The sequence below is a fragment of the Anarhichas minor genome, unplaced genomic scaffold (genome assembly GCF_050575085.1).
Source record: "Anarhichas minor isolate MPS153535 unplaced genomic scaffold, ASM5057508v1 ptg000041l, whole genome shotgun sequence".
Classification (NCBI taxonomy): Eukaryota; Metazoa; Chordata; class Actinopteri; order Perciformes; family Anarhichadidae; genus Anarhichas; species Anarhichas minor.
In genome coordinates this window covers 1703799-1727175 of record NW_027466487.1, presented here as the reverse complement: position 1 = coordinate 1727175, position 23377 = coordinate 1703799, and the positions used below count along the sequence as shown (strand labels likewise).

At 42.7% G+C, this 23377-nt stretch overlaps 1 protein-coding gene across 1 annotated transcript in view; it reads right to left on the bottom strand.

The window, feature by feature from the left end:
* Positions 1 to 23377, bottom strand: part of nphs1 (NPHS1 adhesion molecule, nephrin) — a 93017-nt gene that overhangs the window by 33300 nt on the left and 36340 nt on the right. Inside the window, 2 exon segments of the mRNA XM_076109665.1 lie at positions 1587 to 1622; positions 1624 to 1648. Of these exon segments, the coding sequence (XP_075965780.1) occupies positions 1587 to 1622; positions 1624 to 1648 (61 nt within the window).

Genomic DNA, 23377 nt, shown 5'->3' with positions numbered 1-23377 from the left:
AGGCTTTGATAAGAATTAACTCACACTCAATTATTTTTTTCGCTCTCAAAACATTTGTGTATTTCGGAGCCCCCAGTATACTCTTCGAAAACACACTAGGGTAATTATTTCCCTCTTCAATGAATAGAAATTATTTTCTGAGGTTGACAGTGGCCATCTTCTATATTTTCTCTTTTACCGCCTCACATAGGTATACACAATCATTATATCCTGCCTAATGTTGACAGTACTTCTCATATTCACTTTAAAGTTATCCATTTCTTGATAAGAAGCACAGCATTTCTTTCCACTATCTGCAGCACAATGAAAACAGCCAGAACTCTTCCTTTGGGATTTAGAGCTCAGGTACAGCAGGTGCAGCAAAGAAATGTTTGGCCAACACAGAAAGGTAGCTGCTGACCTCACGAGTCCCAATTTTCATTGGGACTCAGAAACAGCCTCCACCTTAATTGCTTGAAAAAATACAGCCAGTTGCAAGAATGTTAATTTGCTGATAAGTGTTTTTTTTCTTTGTATGAAAAATCTAGGATGGTTTAGCGCTTGTGGAATAATTTCGACATGTCATTTATCCGTTGCTTCAAATGGAACATTAGATAAATACCAGACCGAATGGAAATTTAATTTGTCTTCAAATATAAGAAAGACTCAAATTTGATTACTTCAATACAATCATTGCCACAGATTTTGGACCTTGTTCTTCACCAGCTTCTTACAAATGCAAATTAGAACGTTTGATTTGAAATTTGATTTGCTTTCAGACACAGGTCTGCCACTCTCCCCGCAAGGGCATTAGAAGTAGCTGAACCATTCAGCGTGACCCCGACAGGTAGGTTTTTAATGGCGTCTTTCATATCACCATCAAACGACTCAATACACTCAATCCTAGACCAATTTAACGTGAAACCCCATGAAATCATTCAATGTGCATGAAAATGAAGTTTCAAACCCCGTGCGGGCATCCAATTCAGATGTGGTCTTACATCTTAGTACCAACTTCTTACCAATCTCACCAGTTGCCTGTGGCTCCAATTACAATAGCTTAAAGAAGCTGCATTGTGAACCATTGCTGCTTTAACACTGAACTGCTGATAAAGAGGGTTTCTAAAAGATTCAGATTAGATTATCATCAGAATCTAATTGCATCCAATCATGGATTTTGCATTAAAACATGGCATTCCTTAAGCAGTATGATTGAGACCTAGCTGGATGTGCGAATAGACCTCATCCTTGAGAATAGACTAAATCATACGGCTTCGTCCAGCAGCTTGACATGTCCAGTAGAAACGCAAGTTAGGTGCTTTGTCTCCGCTCCCTTCAGCTCGAACTGTTCAAGTTTACTGGATTACTCTGACTTCGCTACACACACACACACTCACAAACCTGCTCTCCCCATGAAAAAGTTGAGAGACAGAGAGGCAAAACCTTCTTTCAACCTCCACCAACTCAAGCACATCTGCCTGCCTAGGGTGCACAGAAAGAAAGAGTGTGAGGCAGGCAGACAGAGAGGTGGTATCTCCTTCTAAAAAAAGCTAGGAATCTTTGAATAGGTGTGTGGATTTGCATGAGAGAAAGAGAGCGGCTCCTACCTGTTGAGTGACGCCGAGGCTCAGGAGCGTCTTTTTTGTCTTCCTGATCTACAGATGGCTCTCTGAACACAAGTGAGCAACGGAGATGTTAAAGAATGCCAATGGGACTCCTTCCTCTCTCACTCCTTAGTCTAAGACGGAGGCAAAGATGAAGAGAGGGAGAGAGGCGGTAGCAGAGACTGAAGTGTGAAGGAAGGCGTGCATATGAGAAGGGTTGGTGGTGGTGGTTACAAAGGGGTCACCTGAACAGGAGACTAAAAGTAAAAAAAACAATAACAATGTAATGGCTCCCCCAAGGATTCAGTTCATTTTTAATACTTTTAAGGCCACGCAGTAACAAAATGACCATTTAAAAATTAGTTGGACCTCTTGTTTCAGCAGAATTGAATAAATAACTATAAAAGCGTAATAAAGTTGCAGTGAGCCAGTAATAAGAGCGGAGGAACGGGCCTTTAGTTTCTTTCTATTCTGCCTCTCTGCGGAGTATTCATGGATCCCAATATTTAGCATTTCACTGTGGCGGGTTGGAAGGAGCAATGCAGCCCTCAAAGATACAGATGCAACATGGATGTATTCACAGCTGCTAGTTTGTAACATTTATGCTCATACATAATGAATGGAATAGAAGGTATCCACATAACCGTATTTCCTATACAAAATACTCCTGGGGTGATCTGCTCTGCTGCAGAGATGGAGACAGGCCAAAGAATTCACTTTCAGATATCTGATATTTTATTTCTGAATATTTCTTCCCTCCCACCCTTTTTGTCAATTATATACTTCCAACTGAATGGCGGATGGAGAATACTGCCATTTGCTCAGTGGAACATACTGAAAGCTCTTCTAGCAAGACAACTTAAAGGTCATGTTTATTTTTCACATGCATGTATTTTTCATTTGATCTGCTGATAGTCCACGCTTGTGCCGTGGCTCCGTGTTGACTATATGTTCAAGCGATTTGCTCTGTATAAACACAAAAGCATTTATACTGCTGCATCTGTTGTTCCATGGGTCAGCAGGCAGTAATGGCAGACCAACTGCTGTATGTGGTAGTAGTGCTTAAAAACTCCCACATTTGTGCAGCAGGCAATAAAGAAAGAATGATAATGACTGTAACCGTATGTTGTCCATGCTGCACAGTGCCAGTGTCCAGTATAGCTCTCTGTGTAGTGTGAGTGTATGGGCGGTGTGAGTGTGTGTGTGTGTGGCCCAGATGTTAGCAGCTGGGTTGTGTAGCCAGAGCTGGCCCCACAGACAGTCATTAAGCCCAGCAGCCCAGGGCTGGAAGGTTAATTCCCCCGCCTGGAGGCGTATGTAGGTGGGAGGCAGGAGGAAAAGAGGGAGGGAGGTGGAGGATGAGGTGTAGAGGCGGGGGGGGGGGAGCAATGGGAGGCGAGGGGGCTGTGAAGCTCAGCACTGAGTTCACACAAACAGCACTGTCAGCAAGAGTGGAGCCGCTCCACTGCCAGACGAAGGAAGAGGAGGGAGAGAGCTGGGGCCTGACAGAGAGCTGGTGGGGGAGAGAGGAAAAACGGACAGAGGACCTGAAGATGAATGGTGGGAGGGGAAAAGCAGCAAAGAGTAGGGAAGTACAGTAAGAGGGTAAAAAGAATTCATGTCAGGAGGTTGGACAGGCAGAGGGTGAGATGAAGGGGACGTGAACGAGCAAGGTAATGGAGCGAAAGAAACGGATGGAGGAAGGAGACAGAAAGATACTGTAAAATGGGCTGTGGAGTGATGAATAGAAGACGAGGGAGGAGCACGGGAAGGCGGGGTGGGAGGAAGGAAGGCTGACATGAAGAGTTGTTTTGAAAACCAACAGGAAGTCTACTGACTCAGACCAGTGCGGCAGGGAAAGGAAGGAGGAAGATTAATCAAGAAAGCAATAAGCACTCCGGTGGAAAGCAACACAATATGTGGAAGAGGCAAAGATGGGGTCATGTCCAGGAGATTGATTCAGAAAAGTGGTGTAGGAGTGAGACTGCATGCAATATTTTGTGTGTTTATAGTTCCTGTGTATGCCTATGTGTGTACAGTGTTTGTGTAGAAGGTGCATGGTGTAGGAGGCGTGCTTAAATCATCCAAATCGCCATTAGCAATGTGGCAGCTTGCATTCTGTCACTTGTCAAAATAAAGAAAAGAATGCTTAATTACAAAATAGATATGACAGCTTGGAGGCAGTAGCTTACAATTTAGACAGGCAGAGAAATTCAACGCCCAATATGCTATCCACACCAAAAATAAGAAGAGGATTTAACCAGTTCAGCGCCCACAGTTCTTAGGAAGTGGTTAATTTAATGAAAAGGGGCTTCAGTAAACCTTCAAGACTGCTGACGGGGTCTCGACAAAGGCCCGCAAAATTATCTTTGTGCGTTGAGCTGGAAAGTATTACATCCACACTCTGAGCCTCGGCATTAACTACAGCCATCTGACCTGATGATCTGATTGGAGCCCCGGCTTCTGTTGCCTGCCACAGTACAGCTGCCATATCAGTGATGCCTCTGTGTTCTAAATCTGTAGACAAGGTCAACATGTTTTTTTTGTTTCCCCCGAACAATCTGGCTTCCAGTTGACCACAGGAGAAGGAGATTTTACAGGCGAGCGCATGCATCACCAGCAACCAGAAAGGACAATTACCAGCATCACAAAAATAACAGTAGCACATAGAGATAAGAGGACTTTCAGCATACATTGTTGCTTAATGCTTAATCCCCTCAAAAGTATGCTATAGTGATGAAGTCTGAATAGGGACCTTGTGCCACTGCTGGCAAAGTTTGCAAGCAGAAATTCTTAAGTTGCTGTGCTCTGGCTGAACTGTAGGCGGAGTGAAGCTGGAGCATGTTGACATGGACAAGGACATGTATCGGGGTTAAGACGGATTTGGAAAAACCCAATTAAACACACCAACACACACTTTGCTGTTCGCTTTCAATCCCCATCTCTGTGTTCCTATGCATGTTGGCAGCCACATGTAGCTCAGAGCTGGGCGAGTGTGTGTGTGTGTGTGTGTGTTTGTCAGGATGGATGGAGGGGCTTGAGACAACCAGCTGTGGTGACCAGATTGGGGAAGGATTATTTCTCAAATCTCCCCCATTTACCTCAGCTGCCTAACAAGCTCCTACATAACCATGTTAATTCACTGATATTGCAACTTTGATTCGGCTGTTAATAACAAACACGCACTGTCGGCCAATCAAATGAGATCTCGTTGATGAGGATTTATACAGATATTTGTCTAGGTGAAGTACAACATGACGAGGCTTACTGAGCGACTGTGAGAAGGTCTGCTATTAGATCAAATCTTCACCAGACTAATTAACAGCATCAGATATAGAACTGATGGCATTATGATGCTAATACAATTGCAGTAACATTTAGACAGACAGCTAAAAAATAAATATCACCGAGTTGCTGCTAGTGCATATGATCACACCAGGGCCAAGGGAAAAGTAAGGGCTAAAAAGTGCCAGACGTTTTCGGGAAACTCTCCAACAGATTCCTGTGTGAAGCCATGAGGTCAGAGGCTGGACAGGATCACTGAAACAATATTATTAGTTCACTGAGGGGAGAGCAGCGGGGTCAGATAATAAGACTCAATCCGGCTGAGTGAAAATGCATGGGAGGTAAAGTGCTGACGCCTCTCTCGCTCTCGCTCATCCAATTCCCAGCGCTTTACTCTGTGCCACTGATATTCATGCCGAGCTGTCCGTCCACGGACCACAAACTTTAACGTTCGCCGTCTCCACCACCCCATCTATCGCCCCGCTGTGGTGATGGACGAACGTAGAGAGAGAGGAGAACACGGCGGTAGTTGGAGAGGGAGGGCGGAACAGACATGAGGGGACAATATTGAAATTTGAGGTCAGAAAAGACAATTGTTATATCCACTCTTGTGTGTCCCATTCATTCATTCGGAGTTACCTCATCCATGTACAATAAATACACGCACAAACATATGTGCATGGTGGCAAGCACGCTCACACACACACACACACACACACACACACACACACACACCAGAGCCTACTATCATAAGCAATGCAATATAAAGATACACAGAGCTCAGGCAATAACCTGATCCTGGTGAGAGATGTTATAGGCTTCGACAGGCGGGGCTGAGCCACACAGCCCAGGCTGTTCTCCCAGTGTCAGTAACAAAACAGAAGGATTAGAGGATGAAACTGAGCTAAATCTGGCCGTGCTAAAAATGGGGGCAAAAAACAAGGAATGGAAAGAAACAATATTGAATGGATCCAAAGCAAGCCTTTAACAAAAGCTATTAAGCAATAAAAGGCCACTTTAATAACAAAAACCCTTGTGTTCTATTATTTATGTTCTGCTGTTCACAAATACACCCACACACATACAAAACAAAATGTATGCCCCCTACAAACAACTGCACTTCAACAGTTTTTATGAAAGAGCCTCCAATGACTGGATTCTTTCTTCTCCCAAACATTACAATAACTCTCACCACTATAACTTTAACTTCAGTGAGCAGAGGTCAGCAGTAATGTTCCCCTTCACCTCTCCCTCACAGTATTGGAGAGGTGAAGATTTAGCAATTTCTTTCTCCTCAGCGGAACGGAATTATTTTTTATTACTGAAGGAGATCATGCAATGCCGTTTTCAAAGGAGTGATTCAACAATACAAATTATGTTTACAGTACTTGTGATTATCGAGCAAGGATTTCTGCTGGAGGAGTTTCGTCACCTCAACCTGGGAGCCAAGGCAAAGCTCCTATTAGGACAGTCTCTAAATGTAGTGCACGTTATGCAATGCATAGACAATATGTCTATTGATTGAAAGCAACAATTGCAATTTGGAGCGCAGCACTTAGGTGGTTAGCACTGTGGTTGTCGAGGTGGATTTGCTGTTTTCATCATTAAGTGTGACTGTTTGTTATTTTAAGGTAATACTTCTGTTTTGTGCAACAGGAACCTTGGGAAGTGGACAATAGCAAAAAGCAAGAATTTGAAATAAATTAAACTTGATTTGTTATTTGTACGACCAAATATACCAAAGAAAGTACACCATGTACTGGAAAGTATTTAAGAAATGGTCCATCTAAATCACAGTAGCTGCAAAAGAAAACGGCCGGCCACCTGCAAGCGTGCCTCATATTTTATCGACTTTAACCGTCACACAAAACTGACCAACTTATATTTTAGCTGTGCTGGCAGAAAGCTACAAGATAAAAACGTCAATAGGCTACTGCAGACTGACCTGTGCACATTACCTGCCGCAGACCAAACCATTTCATAATGACCATAAGCACAATGCAGTGCAGATAACCAGGTGTGGGAACAATCGAGGATATATGGTGGTGTGACATTACATGATATGCTGCAGAAATGGCCATCTAAACTCCATTAATCCATTCCAACATTTTTACTTTTTCTTATTTTGTGGCACAGCAAATGTCTCAAATCATGACGCTATGATATCATTTTTAACAGAGCAACGAGTGTGGATCTTTACTTTTTTTTTTTTTAAGAAAACTAATCGCAAGCCAAAATGACCTCACTTCTAAATGTCCTCGTACTGAAAGGCTCAAACTGGTTATCACAGGGATAGAAGTACAGGAGCACAGACAATGAAAAAACACACACAATCAGGCCAGAATACACCTCTGCCAACAGAAGGGCTTATGGCGTTGTTGAGGTGGAGTCTGCCATCCTGCCCGTCCCATTTTTGTAAAATCCACTTTAATTAACATATCAGGGCTCAAAACGAGGCTAAACCCCTTCTCTGCAAACCGCAATCTGCCCAGTTTGAACTGACCAACCATAGAGCCGACATGATAAGGCTTGCCAACTGAAACACAAGGATAATCCAGTTATACCTGCTTATTCTGTAGACAGCTAAAAGCACCCTCTGAAGTGCCATAGCTTGCATTTTGATCAAAACTAACTGTTTTGATTTACTTATGGCATGTGCCTCAATCGGATAGAATCCTCTAAGGCATTTTAGTCGCATTATCTGGCATGTGCTCCACTTGAACAATAAGATAAAAAATATATGGACTGCCAGGTTGCAGAGCATATGCCTTTCTTTTATTCTTTCCCTGTGCTCTGTCTCACTTTCTTTCCACGCATACAACTTCATCTCACCCTGTCACTCTGTCCTAATCATCTAACCCTTAACCTACCTCTGTAACGCTTCATCCTTCATAAAAAAAATATTTATTTTCCTTCCTTTACTCCCAAAACATTCTAGCACTCCCTCCTTCTTCTGCCCTGCTTCTGAGTATCTATTTTGATCTGAAGGTGTCACAGGAGCAATGGCATGGTGACTGTGGTTTCCCTCCATCTGCAGACTCAAAACCCCCAGAGGGCCGCCAGGGAAAGTTGAACGGGCCAACAGATGGAGGCTTTTGTGTGAGGGAGGGTGTGTGTGTGGGGTAGAGTGAGGCAGCACTGCCGCAGAAGACACAGGGATTTGGGAGAGTGTGCGTGTTTGTGCACGTTTATATGAGGTCTACACTTGTTTTTGTGCAAGTATGTTTTGTGTATGTGTGGATTTGTGCTTTTGTGTTTGTGTGTGGAGGGGGGGGGGGGTTTAACACAAGATGTTTGAAATCTGTTGGCCTGACAGCGTGTCACTGCTTGGTTAATAGAGTCTCCTGGAATGTCCTCTCCTGCAGTTTTAATGAACCTCAAGCCAAAAGGCCTAATGAAGCGTGCTCCGTTTACCAAAACAGTCCCTCGGCTTGACCTCCGCTGACCCGCACCACTCCCAAGCCACTTCAGGGTGGGTCTCCATGGTGACCGGCCTAAAGAGTCTACTGGGCCAAAGTTGTCAAAGGGACAAAGGAGGGAGCCAAGTTAGAGAAAAGCAAGCAGCTAAGACAAAGGATGTCTGCACATGTGCCTGTATGTTTAAAGATAAAGGTGTTTCACCAGTTTAAGATTTTAAATTTTGCATATTTCCGCTTCTCTTTGTTATCCTGACAAAAAAAGGCCAGTTAGCAAAAAAGCTGCTGTTTTCTGGCCAAGAAAACATTTTTCTCAACAAGCTCTTCCCCCTTGTCAGCATCCAAAAAGACACACAAATACACACAAACAAAAGTGCACGCAGACACACAAGTTGGCCCTCATTGCAGTTTACCAGTTCTTTGTTCAAGCCAAGCAAGAGCCTCATTATTCAATAAGTTAGCACTGTAACACAGGCAGTGTGTGTATTCAAGAGGGATGCTGGTGTGTGTGTTTGTGTGTATGCATGCATGTGTGTTAAGTATGAGTTAAGGACTAATAAAGTGCAAGGCACCTAATTAAACACTCTTTGTTTATGCTCTATAGCAGTGGTATAAACTCAGCAGGCACAATACAGGGTGGTATGCCAGGTCGCTATGCTCTCATTTGAATAACTACAGACAAAAGCAACGAGAAAGAAGGGGGCAATCAACTTCAAAAGAAATGTTTGCTTAATTGCAAAAGTGTGAGAAACCAAGCAAAGACGAAGGAGAATGTGCTGATTAAAGTTGCATTGAACAGTGTTTTGAATCATACAAAATATTTGAATGTGATTTTATTTTGAAAGGTATATTGAACCTTCAGGGGAAGTGTGATAGATAACATTTGATTTGATTAAAATATTTGATTTTTGATTAAAACTGTATTATACGTTCCTAATCGCATCGTGACAGGTCCTAAACAGGGAGCGTGAAATCTGTCGAAGGCTGAAAATCGACTGAAGATAAACAGTAGACTGAATAACTTTTGATGAATGTTTTTGTTGTTTTATTTTTTGCTTTGCACGACGAACTGTCGAGGCACAACACTATGAAGTTAGAATAACAAGCAAATATATTCAATGGTTCCTGGTTCCCTTCCAGGGCCAAACATATACAGAAATAAAACTGCATATGGATGGTTGGACATTTTTAATTATAATGTGAATCAGTCCTGAGACCCCCCCACCCCCTTTAAGAAAACAGGGTGGAAAACCTGAATGGGCAATCAGTGCTGTTCTGCCTGTGCACATTCCTGAATTCAGCACTCTAATAGTGCCATTCATTATAAGCCTTATTAAAATAAGCACAGACTTGATGATATAATAACAAATAAGCCAGGCTCCACATACTGCTATAATCGAAAAAAATTAAAAGTGCCAGAGAACACTATGTTACCGCGGTAAACTGTCTCTCTCTCCCTCTCTCTCCCCCCCCTCTCTCTCTCTCTCTCTCTCTCTCACACACACATAAACACATGAGCCCACTTACGCACACACATAAACAACACACACATTGAAATAAAGTAATCAAGTTATTTAAATGAGCGTGCAGGCTGCTTAAACAGTGCAAAAGGTAAAGTACCTTACAGGCCATGCATTCTGATCTCGCAAGGTGGTGAGAGGTGGTGTGCTAGGTGGGTAGCTATAGGGTTCATTTACAGCAAGTTGTGACCTCAAGTGGAGCATGCATGTTTTGAGACCGCACATGGCAAGAAATAAGCAGATTTTTAGACAGGCTCAATAAACAATATCAGCTACATGCCATATACGCTTTGAGCTTAATCTGCTTATCCTGTGCAATATGCTTATTTCATTTTATATTTTTTTTGCGACTAGACAGCATCCAGAAGAAAGGGTGTAAGAGGATGTCCGGGGAAGGATTGGAGATTTAGTGTGATTTGCCTGTATGTGTGTGTGTGTGTGTGTGTGTGTGTGTGTGTGGAACTGGAGGGGTTCCTGAGTGCAACCAGCCGACATTCCCATGCAACCCAAAGACTAATTGATTAAAGGGTTATGGACATGTGTGTACTGCTGAGTGTGCATGGCAAATACACGGCATATGGGCGAGGGATTGCATCTCAATTACTGTGAATGGGGTAAGTGTGCTATGTATCAGAGCCGCCACTTTGGCTCACATGCTATGTGCTAACATCTTCACAGTCAGGCTTGGGATATTGTAGACTAAATATTTCAACATGCATACATAATGATGAAGGCCATTGACCCGAGTACTGATGTGAAAAATGTGTGAACTGAATTTTTATTTAATTATTAGCTACAAAATACAGTATATTACCATCACATCATGTAGAAATTGTATAAAAACTATAAATAGGCTTCTCACTTTGGGGAAATCTATAAGAAAGCCAGAATGTTGGGTATGTGGGTATGTTGTTAGTCACAGGTAAGCAGACTAATAGAAGTTCAAATAATGGCTTGATTTTTTAAGAATATGCTAATGCTTTTACATTCAGACATGTCTAAAGCTCAGTTATATGCACGTTTAATCCATAAAAAATCAAGTGTAAAAGAAAGTCTGGTTGTCACCGTGAGGATGCAAGGCAACCAGCGGCGCCTCCAGGGATTCACTGGAAGTCCCCAGCCCAGAAATAGTTCAGCACATAACGCCCTTTAAAACCACAAATGGACATTCTTACACTTTAGTTTTTATACCAAAGAAAAGAAAAGTTTGCCACCATGTATGTGCATTCCCAATTAATGTTGATGGTAAATGTCCATTTTGAAGCAATAAATTCAGCAAAACTTGTTTTCTAAAATAAGTCTGATTGTATGGAAGTCTATGAGAAAATGACCGTACTTCTCACATGATTTATTACCTCAGTAAACATGGTCTTCAACACAGCATGATGTTCATTTAGTAAATTATGGTACCATTTAGAGTAAGATCCACCATAAAGCGGCGCATGCTTTAGGGCGGGATTACTGTGATTGACAGGTCACTGCCACCACCAGAGCCGTATATGGCGTCTGTATGTCATTCCTCTGCAGTCCAATTATGGTAACTTCTGTTCACTGGTTGCAAAAAGTCAAGATGGTGATGGCCGTAATCCAAGATGGCGACGGCCGAATCGCTGAACTCGAGGCTTCAAAACAGCAGTCTCTTTGGGATCCTGAAGAATATTTTCAGCACAACTCTGTCCAACTGTGGAGTAAAACTTCCATGCATAGTAATGCACACAGGCTCTCTGGAGGTTGGCCATATACTCTGGCACAAGTTAATGGGGCTGAATATCCACATCTCCAAAAACACTGTAAAACATACACTGTAACAATCCTTGTCAAAGACATCCCCAGCATTCATATTTTGGGATGCCAGTTTCGCTGTTGGAAACGTAACAGGTTCGCAATACAAGCAAAGAGAAGGAAGTTCAGTTTAAGAGCAGGATCTAGAGCACGCCCCTGGCTACCCAGAGAAATCCAAGCTGAAATAGAAGCCCGTAGTTCTTCTTTGCATCCAACTGCCTCAATCACGTCAAATGACAGATTCGGTTTTTTTATTTCTCATTCACTTCTCTTTCTCATTTCTTAAACGCCAACAAGTTTGGATTGAAGCAGAATATTTCATTCGGTAAAAAGATGTTTTGAATTTTGGAAATTATATATATTTTTTAATAAAAGTGGACATCTAACCTGAGGACTGAGATAATTACAGAGACGAGGACACAGCGCTGCGTCGCTCGCTGTGAGTTTGTGTGTTTGAGAGGGAAAGGGGAAGACAAGGTGGAAGCCGATGGACTATTGCACACAATGTTTCTGTAAGTTATTGATGATATTAATTTGAATGTCCATGTTATGAAAAATGTCAACTCCCGTAAGCAAAAAGAATGCAAATGCCCCTGTTTGGCGACTCTGACGAAAAAGGAGAGCCAGAGCAGGTGAAAGCAGTGATTTGTAAGCTGTCTGATAAACAAGTTGGGACTAAAGATGGAAACAACACAATCTTAAAAGTCACCTATCATGGTGAGGAATCAACCCTAAATCATGAATGTGGGCCGAGACTGTACGAGGTCAGCGACTAACAGATGATTGATCTGATTTAGGCTACTGATCTCAGCCTGCCCTTATGTGAAATAGCTCTTCCCACCTATACGTTGTGGCCATTTATGGGTATTGCAACATGCGTCTCCATTCCATAGATATTCATACCTCTGTACGTCTCTGTTGTTTTTCTTAAAGCAGTATCGTCAGTAGGGGAATTTCAATACCGCCCATTCCTTTCCCTAAATTGGACAGATAGAGATCAGGTTAAAAATCAGTCGAGATATGACGTGTTGATTAGTTACCATTAGAAAAGATGTTTGGCAAATTTCTGGCTAGCTATTTATCCCGTTTCCTTTAAATATGCTAAGCTAAGCTAACATATCCTGTGCTTCATATTTGACAGACAAATATGTGAGTTGTATCAATCTTCTCATCTAATTAACTCCTTTAAATGCATATCTTGACCACAAAAAAAACCAACTGTCAGCTACTGTATGTGCTAAATTAAATCATCCCAACTCCCATAACAACAAAAGGTGTTTGACTATAGGCATGATACAAACAATTAGTTGATTCATTGATTTGTTTATTAATACAAATGTAGGCGAAGATAATTTTGGTTATCAAAAGTGGAATTGGGCATCCTACACCAGGGCTTTTTGCACTCTACAGGTGAAATGTATCAGAGACATATCCGTAATTGCAAAAACTACAAATGTCTTGAAACAAAAATCCCAATTCTGGACTGCATTCTGGGAGTGTATTTGAGGCTGACACAGTGGATTAATTTAATGCTATGCAAAACTTCAGTGCCAAAGTGAGGATTAGGCCTATTTCCTAGTTCTGTGTTTTATTGTAGTGAGAATGTGCATTGGGGGCTGCTGCTGGATGAATCAACGCTACCAAAATTGAACTAATTGCACTGTTGCCGGCCCAATGAGCCTCGTCTGGGACTCAGGAGAGCAAAGAGCTGAGAGCAGGCGAGTACATTACTGAATCAGACTACAGTAATTGCTCACACCTGTGCCTGCCCAGTTGACTCCACTGGGGAGTCTCGGGAACAATAAAAAGTAAAGCTTGAAACATGGGTGTGGCAACAGGAGCTAGTTTGCAGTTCAGAATCTATCCATCTTTCTATCCATTTCTATTGGGTTGTTTTTACTTATCTAGTATAGTGTTTCCCCGTAGATACATAGTCAGGTTCCACTAAGAAACAGGAGGAGGGTGAATTTATGGTCGCTGTGCTTTTGAAAGCTGGCAAATATAAATGGCCTGTTTCGCCACCAGCTCAAATACCCGACTCCAACCACCTCTCTTGTCAAAAACACAACAAAAAGAAGAGACATTAGGTGACTGCTTAGGTGCCGCCAGAAAAAAAGGGTTGAATTCAGACTACTAAGTCATGCATCAGACTGTTTCCAATTTTAGCACCAACTGCTTTAAGTTACCTGAAGAGTGGAGTACCACATGATGGACATTATATGGAAGTTACAGTAGAGGAAAGAGCAGGGGAAAAATGAGAAGACTGAGTGTGCTGAGATAGCTGTTTCTGACCAGAGGCTTCCTGGGCAGAGCAGAGATGATCTCTGAGTCTCACAGTATGAATTCTACACTCCCTTCACCACAGAAAACAGCATTAATCATGTGCGGCGTATGTGTGTGTCTTGTGGCTGCCACACACCATACACCATGGCTTGGAGAGAGACACGCACACAAACCGAGTGAAACACAGAGACAAAGCAACGCTCCTAGCAAGACCTCAAACACTGACCTATATGGTGTCCACAGTGTTCTCATTATAATCAACAAAGAATGTTTCCCAATCTGGAGGCAAAACAAACTATACACAAAAATCCTCTTTATCTTAACAACTCTTTCCATTCAGACCAATCATTTCAAGGATGAACTGTTCCTTGTGGTCTGCACAGGCACGTCAAATCAGAAACATAAAACAGCTGTCCGACTGTAATTTAAAGATGCTGCGCTTGACAACAGAAATACCTGAGCAAGCGATATCTACCTCCAAGTGATCATCAGCAAGACTGTGACTTTTATTGAGCAGGAAATAACTCTTCACTTTCCCCTTGCCACAATACAAAAAAAGGTGCACGAATATGTGCTTCCACTGTGTGTAACCATCTGTTCTAGTTTTGCTGTGGGACCTAACTTTTGTCCTCACCGCTGTATTTCTACATCTGCAGGCACAACACAACACATATCCACTGTAGGAAATTTTGGGTTTAGAACTATGTTTTAGGAAATTATAATAGAAGTGTTTAATGATTCATAAATAAGAAATCATAATTAGAAGTGTCTTGGAATACATAATTAGAAGATTCATGATTGTAGAAGTGTTTTAGAATTTGTAGTTACAAGTGATTTGTAGTTAGAAGTGTATCTTAGTAGAATTTGTAGCACCTTTAGCTCGATGCTTGTGAAGGTTTTTGCCAAAAGTTGCAAATCTTTATCTTTATATAGAATGTTTACCATAGAAGTGTTAAGCCATAAAAGACAGTCATTGAATGTTTTAAACTGTAAAGAATAGTATGTTGGGAGTAAGGGACAGATAGATTTCTAGACAGGCAATTACAGGTCATACCCGTGCGAGGGTCCTGCGAGGAGGAGGAGCCAACTGGATTTAGCCAATAGGAACTACGGACATTATGGGAGGTTTTTTGAACTATGTAAGGCGGGGGATAAAGAAATTCCGGCCTCTTCCTCCTGTACCACTGGGTGGGTGGTAACGACTTTTGGGGTGAGCAGGTCATATTCGGTGTAACTGTAAATAATGTACTCCACTATGCAATTGTTTTAGCATGAGAGGTATTAAATGCTTTGTTTATAATTGAAACCGGTTATCTTTGTGTAAGAGGCTGGATTACATGCGGTTTCCACACAGTCTAGAGGTTCCATGAACCTAACACCACCATGTTTTTGCTTTGTACAACTGTGTAATTGTGGGCCTTGTCTTTTGTTGCTTGTGACCTCACCTGCATTGTTGTTACACGTGCTGCTTGTACTTTGGTAAGGTTAACAAATCTCTCAAGGGGTAAGATGCACTGCACCTTATGTACAAGATATAACAAAGAGATCGCCATCTGTATGGGTTTGGAAGGAAGGGAGAATTGTGTTTGTGTGCGTGTACATATATCTGAGCATGAGGGCACAAAGTCATCCCCTTATGGCCCATTGTTTTGGAAGGGTATGGCTCTCGCACCCCTCCCCTGGATGTTGGGGGAATAGAGCACAGTCTGGCTAATATTTAACTAATGGCTGTGCCTTCCAGACTCGACCGCCCTCCTCTCACCAACTGCCAGACCTGAGCCATCTCTGCAGTAAGCGTCACTGAAGTGTGGCTGTGTGAAATAGAATATGGAGGGATGGGGCTCTGCGCAGTATCAGGGGAGAGGGGTACGGGAGAAAATAACTGTTGGAGAGCCCATAAAGGAGCTGTGAGTGAGGGAGAGATGGATGCACAGTGTTGTGTGGGAGGTCAAGGAGTCCAGCAGTCTGAGAGAATGCCATATGCTACCTTGAGGCAGGAAAAGTCTAGCAAAAGGCGAAGGAGAAGTAGAGTTAGACGAGAGTGGCTGGTTTCCATCAGCACTGATATTATATGTGTCTGGCCTTCACATTTCTCATCAAGTAGCACACTAATAGATAGAGGCTATGCTACTGACGGAGGGGAAACAAGAGAAGGCGCTGAAAGAGGCAGAGGAAGGGAGGGACAGAGATAGGGAAAATGAGTGAAACGGCATAATTAGATAATGAGGTCTGCGTTCATCAAGTGGGAGAGACAGAAGGGGAAAACAGAAGTCTGCAAGGGCAAAATAACAGAAAGAGTGGGAATTAAAAGGAAGTCTTGGAGACAGGGAAACTCAAGAGGGCTAGATGGATATGAAAGATACAGCAGGGCTGATTATTGTTTTGGTGTCACCAATGTAGACTGAAGCCCCCAGTGCTACGGGGCAAATGTAGTATTAGTCACTTCAATAATTAATCACCCTGGGAGCATGTCGTTGCAGCCATGCACTGACCCATTTCTCCAACATTTCTCTCAACAGTAACTTTCCCACAGAGCCCCTCTTCTTCCATACCTTCACTTCATTTAGTGAGGTGGGGGTGCAGGCCCAAATCCTCCGGGTCAAGCCTGGTCATTTATTAGCCACATTTCTCAGGAAAAATAAAAGCGATCTCGCTGCTCTTCTCAAAGGCTGGAAACCATGCGGGGAGACAGAATAGCGGCCTCGGCTGTGGCCCAATGGGCCTTGCTGACTGTCTGTCCCGGTGAAATATGAAGCCCATATGTAGGACGGCCATCTGAAAGAGGGACCCCAACAGGGTTCCTTCAGGCTTTGATGCTCATCACCACAAAAGCAGATGGCAATGTCCTGGTCTTAAAACTTGTTTCCCTTTTTTTTAAACAACCCCCCCCTCCCCTTCTTCTTTTATCCAATCCTATCCGGCCTATTAGCCCCCTGCCTGTCATGGTCTAGCAGCCTATGCTTAACCCCCAGGGGGCTTCCAGATCTATGGAATGAAGTCAAGCTTCCCCATTGACACAGGTCTCACTGGATAGCTTTGAATAGAAGTCAACCGACTGAAAAGCCATGTTTTAGAGGACAAAATGGAATAAGGTGTGGGGTGGATCAATGCGGCAGGCTTGCTTGGACTTGAAATGCTTTGCTCTGTGTGCTCAGACAAAGCAGTGCTGACTGCAGGTGGCAAAGAATTTTTCCGGACATTGGGTAAAAAGTAAGAAAGGGTGTTTAATGGAAGAGAAACCTGCATGCATCCGTCTGAAAGATTGGGATCAAAGCTGGGATATAACCCGCTGTGTGCGCTCTATATGCATTCCTGCCCTCTCCACTAAAATAGTCAGGATTTGTCACCGTGGTCCAAACCCAACCTGTGTGCTGCTCGCACCCAAGCAATTTCTGAACCAGGAAGGCAATCAAGGACTTAAAGTCAGACACAATGCAAATAGGTCTGAGAGCCCATGTGAAGTAATCCAACAGTCCCTCCTGCACCAGTCTGCTCTCCATCTCAGCCTCTCTGTGGCACAAGCCAATTAACTGTTTGATTCGAAGCCGGGGATGAACACCCTAATTGATAACATCGTGATAGTCGATTCAATTATCAATTTAGGCACAAAAAGCTAGGCAGAGATGGAAAGCCCGGAAGTTTGCTGAACGAGTTCTTCAGTGACTTGGCAGCACAATTGCTTTGTTTGTTTCAGCGCAGGAATGTAAAGTAAAAGAGGAAGGCACGGAAGCAGTGGACGAGAGAAAGAGACGGGAAGACTGACACTTGCTGTTCTTACTGCAGGTTGTTTACTTGCAGTCTCCGACGTACACCTCTCCTCTGCCTCTTCTTTCTCCTCAACACAGACATTCTTCGCCGCCTGAAGCACACAAACAGGCAAAGAAAGAAAGGCGCGCACACACACAGAAATAGTATAAACACACAAATATTTACGTTAATACAAATACCAAAACACAGGAATATATTATATGGTATACAGTATATTGATATGGACACATCCAGAAAAATGTACATATACAATACCCTTATTAAGAAACCCACACAGAGAATAAACATACAGTACTTATATAGTTAAAACAAAGAGACTTCCTTAGACATTTCCACTTGCAAACGCTAATACATGAACACACAAAATGACATAAGCATTCAGAGATTTGCAGCGGTTGGATCACATGAAAAAAAACTTCCTTTCCTCATCACGCCGGTGAGTCTGCTTTGTTTACCCTGTCATGGAGAGTTGCTCTGTTCGATCAGGCTGGAGAGGCACTAGGTTGGGTGGTTGTGCTAACGAAGTCTCAATGTGCCGTCTGTCGACAGGGTAATTTCCCAGGATAGCTCTGTGTTCTCACTGCCCATGGCTCTGCTGGTAAAGATAGAAGAAGATCAGCACCTGAGTCACTGGAGAGGAGAAACCAAACGGGTCGAGTCTGCAACCGCTATCGTCCCCTTAAGGTCTCAGTACACCTATGATCACACTAAAAGTTGATGCATTCGTTTGTTTACATGTTCAACAATGACCAATAATCATTGAACTGAAGATGTGGTATACAGTATTCTATTGGACAGTTACGTGTTAGTGCTTCTTGTTAAAGAATCTAGCAAGTTCTCATTGAACTGCCACATATTAACTATTACTATGCCAGAGCCATATACTTTTAACGGTCACTGTGACACCATGTACTGTATACCATGCTGTAAACTTTGTATTAGAAACATACATAAATAAAGAACATCTTTCTGCTTAAAACATGGGACAGCTTGTGATAGAGAGCTTATACATTTTGTAGTATCTTATGTAGCTGTTTAATAACTGAACAATATCACTTTAATATTTATATTTTCAACTAATGTGGGTGGTTTTGGGCAATACTGTAGAGATGTAAGAGATATGATCTTGTTGAAAGAGGGAATGGTCTCTTTAGGATTGTGCAGAGACAACTCTTTGTTTGGCACTGTTTAAATAATCAAGCTTGTGTTCTTTATCTTGGCACTCGCATATCTGCGCAGTTTGGGTCATTATAACAAAAATAAAACATGGTGGTGTACAAAATAGAAAACAAACAGTTGTTTTTTTTCTATAGAACTGTTAGTTGAACAGATCACAAGCCAAGGAGCTGCACACAGCTGGAACTACTGCAGATCACGATGTTTCCACAAGCCACAATGATGCACTTTGGATGCTCACACTGATGGCGCTAGCATTTCAACCAATGCATGAGGCATACGGTGACCTTTATTCTCTGCAGTCCACTGTTGAGTCCTTGCTGAGTGAGAAAACGGCCTTCTGTCATTATAGACCACTGTCAGGCACTGATGACTGTTCACACAATGACACATAAGTTACACCCTCCCTCCATTAACAGGGACAATGTGCTGCTCTGGCTGTGCAGGGTGGAGACAAGGAGGTGGTAGAGAAAGAAGCTTTTGGGAGTGATGGGGGGGGGTCTATGTAAATGTTTTTAAAAGTTGCCTAGCATGGATTTCTAGTCAGTTTGTGTATGAGTGAATGCAAGGGTGCACAGCAGGGGGTTGCATAGATATAAGGCTATGCAAGTGGTCGTCCCAGATGGTTGTGTCCCACTGCTAGTAGGAGGTCTGCAGCTTTTATCTATGACAGGCAGTAGGTCTTAACATCCTCCACACACACTGCCCTGCTCCAACGCCTGAGGCCCACAGGGCTGAAGTTATGAGAGAGACAGAGTGTCCCAACGCAGGAACAATTCCCTGCTTCCCCCCAGTATTTCTTTTTTTTTTTTTTTCACAAGAGAAAGAAAAGACCTCTATGACAGCCACTGCTCAGAAGTGCATGGGACTGAGGATGCTCACTCTGTTCTTTGGCAAGGTCTATCTTCCTTAACTGCCACACACACACATACCCATGAAAGCCTTCGCTCACATTGACACGCGCAAATGCCCCATGCATGGCTTCTTCCTCCTCAGAGGGTTGAAGCTGGTCCAGAGCATCAGCCTTGTTGAAGGGGCTTAGTGAGGGAGAGAAGGGAAGTCTTCAAGAGGAGGAACAGAAGAGACTGAGGGAGAAACGGAGAGACAGACACAGAGATGCCTGGAGACACTGAGCCACAACGCATTCCTAATCGACTTGCTGCCGACTTGCAAATCCAGCATTCTCATCTGGTCTATGCAAGGTCAACTGTGAGATGTACTGAAACAAACCGAGTGAGACAGTGGGAGACGTACGATGGGGAAGGACTGGATGAGTAACCGGTGCGGTGAATAACTGTTGTTAATATAGAGAGGTGACAGGGTCTAGATTTAGGACAGCGTTTCTGCTGCTATATAGGGAGAATTGAAAGTTGTCTGCTTCAGTGTCCTCCACAATGCTACCTTGTCACCGCTCAAATCTCCAGGAAGTCATTTTTCAGAGAGCCCGGTGTGTGTCAGCGTGTGTCAGTGTGTGTGAATCATAGCGGATAGGGGTTATTCTTTTATCCTTTGACCCAGATTTAAGGGGGAACAGAACAGGGGACATGAAAGACACGAATGTCCCAGCGGAGCCGGGGTCATGTGCAACCTGAACTCAGGCGCACACCGGCACAGCCAACCAAGCAGAAAACACTATTATGCATACACACAGTCCATGCAGACACTCATAACGCACATGCTCGCAAAAAAAATATATGCATGCATGCACGCACACTTTCAAAAGAATTCATGTGATCAAGATTCCCCAAAACAGGGCCTGGGAATTCTGTCAGACACACCTGCCACAGCTCTCACGACAAGCCTGTACAGGGAACATGCATATGTGTCTGTGTATGTGTAACACATGATACATATTGCAATAGATTGCAATACTCTTTTTTTCATTCTTTTTTTTTTTAATTTATAAATAAAGCTGAAAATGCAACTTGCTGTGTATCACATGGATCGTCCAATACGTAAATAACATATTAATAACTCAGCGGACAAATTGCATCAAAACTACTCCAAAAGGTATCTGGATTGCACATAGTCACTCAGCAGTGAACACACTGAACTGAAATGCACTTGCCATAAAAAATATATCAAAATAAAGTGCATGTTGTATTGTCATTGTGTCACTGAACACTTTTTTTTACTGAAATGCACTTGCCACAACTTCAGTTGAAAATAAAATAGCTACTGTTTTATTTTATTATTTTGTCAACAAACAGCATTTTTAAATGTTTATGTATCGATAGTAGTCGCAGACATATCGATACGCCGTCGTTTAAAAAAAACATTGCGATAATAATATCAATATTTTTGCACAGCCCTAGTATACTGTATCGTAGCTCTGCATTCAACCCTGTCTGCATTTATTTTTCACCGTTATACAAGCACATAGAGTGACGGAATGTAAACATGTTCAGACGATGGCAAAGGTGAAGGAGAACAATTGTAGTCTTTCCTCTCCTTAGATACAGCCTCACTGTGATATAGCAGCCTGCAAAGGAGTTGGCGTGGGCGAAATGAAATGGGCCTCATAAAAGGACAAAGGTGAGTATATGTGTCTGTCAAGGACAATTTTCAAAAGTAAGAAAGAGAGGAATCGATACAATATTAGAGCAGACAAGATGCAGCAAACAAACACGAGGAATATTATGGTCTGTGTGTGTGTGTAAATTGCAGGAGCAGAATGGACAGATTTAGGCCTTCAGTGGGAAATGTTCAAATTTACATGCAGAAAGATGGATGCACCAGAGACAAACTGTTGCTTCAGCCAGTGTTAAATATGGTCCTCTACCTACAACCAGACGGTTCCTCCATTCTGACCACACCGCCATACTCCCTCTCTTGATTCTTGTCTCCCCAACAGTCTCCTACCGCTCCCTCAGGGAGGGTAATAGCTAAATGCTGTCATTTCAGCAACTCAACTTAGTGCCACAACCAATTGTGCTGACACAAAAATAAAATAGTCTTTACTCTGGATATGAGTGACAGTCTTTGGCCAGGCTCCTACGACTTCTCCCTAGGACCAGTGAAATCCCTTAAGGTACACTTCTAGTTAGAGGTGACAAGTCAGCTTGGAAAAGAAAGTCATTACCAGAGAAGAAAAGTATCAGGCAGCCTCCTGCTGGTGTAAAACCAACCAAATGAAATGGCTCCAAGCCAAGGAAGTATTCTGGGAAATCTAATGTGACCATTTCCTTGACTTGCTGGAAATTCTGTGCTTTCTTTACCTCATATGAGAAATGTCTTTGGCAAGATTCTTCTTTTAGAATTGTGTATGTTTTTTGTTTTTCTTTAATACAATTAATTTGTCGAGCATCTATCAAAGAACAATGTCCCATAGACTCCCTGCCAATATGTCTACAACGTCTTATTTTTACTTTTATAAAAGTCTGACTTTTAGAAATCCCTCGTCACCTACTTAGTAATTGCAGTCCTCTTCTCGTTCCTCCTTTCTAGTCACAGTAAAGCCTGGGAGCTTGGCCACATGGTTCAGGGCTGGGCTACAATGCACAAGGACGAGGGGGGATGAGGAAACTAGTGGGGGTTCAGAGGCATAAAAGTTCCTTTCTTCTCCGCCCTTGCCTCTTTTCTTTGAGTCAGAACAGAGGGTTGCCACGGCGATGAGGTTGGTCCGTCTCCCACGGCGTGGTCTGGGAAGAGCAGCAGCTTGCTCTGACATTTACTCAGGCTGGAGGAAACGGAGACGATAGAGGAGAGAAACGCACAGACATGCACACACATACAGCGAGAAGTGAGAAGTGGGGCGTGGGGCATGAAAGTGGGTGGATTAAACGATAACATCTGTAACATCAGAACCTTTTATCTTCTATTCATCGACCATTCGTCCCCATGTTCTATTCCTGGGCTCCTTTTTTTTCCCCATTCGTTCTCATTTAGATTTTGCCAGCAAATCAGTAATTCAACACATATTTCCATCCGAATCATATTCACTGCAAAAAAACGTATGCATAGTAATGCACAGACATGAAGCTAAGAGACACACAAATGCACAAACAACAAAACACACACATGAAACTATGGCCATCCTACTGAGAGGCCAACTACCAACGATGCCAAGTTTTGTAGTCAAAACCGGGAAACTTTTGCCAGAGATTCTAGTGAACACAACTCAACAGCTTTTGTTTCACATTTCAGGAAAAGTTGACCCAGGAATATAGCCTTTGCGCAAATTGCTTTATATGACTTATTTGGTGGTATGGGGAGTGTGCATGCTTGAGTGCTTGTGCAGCAATGTCGGTGTTGTCTTTGGACTCATCAACAAGTCAACATAGAGAATCTCCACAATGAAAAAAGCATGTGACGCTTGAGAACCCACAGCAAGCTAAAAAAAACACTTTTCTATTTTATCCAAAGATGTTAAAACACCGTCTGTTTCTGATTAAAGGAGACAACAGGCAGCCATATCAGCAACTGCAAGCAAGGAAATAAAGGTAAGAATGAAATGACTGATGTGATGTGGGTATAAAAGATAAGCTTGAGTACAACATATTGCCACATTTACAGTAAACACATGCACTCATGGATCAGTTAGCACACAACCCGCAAGAGGCAG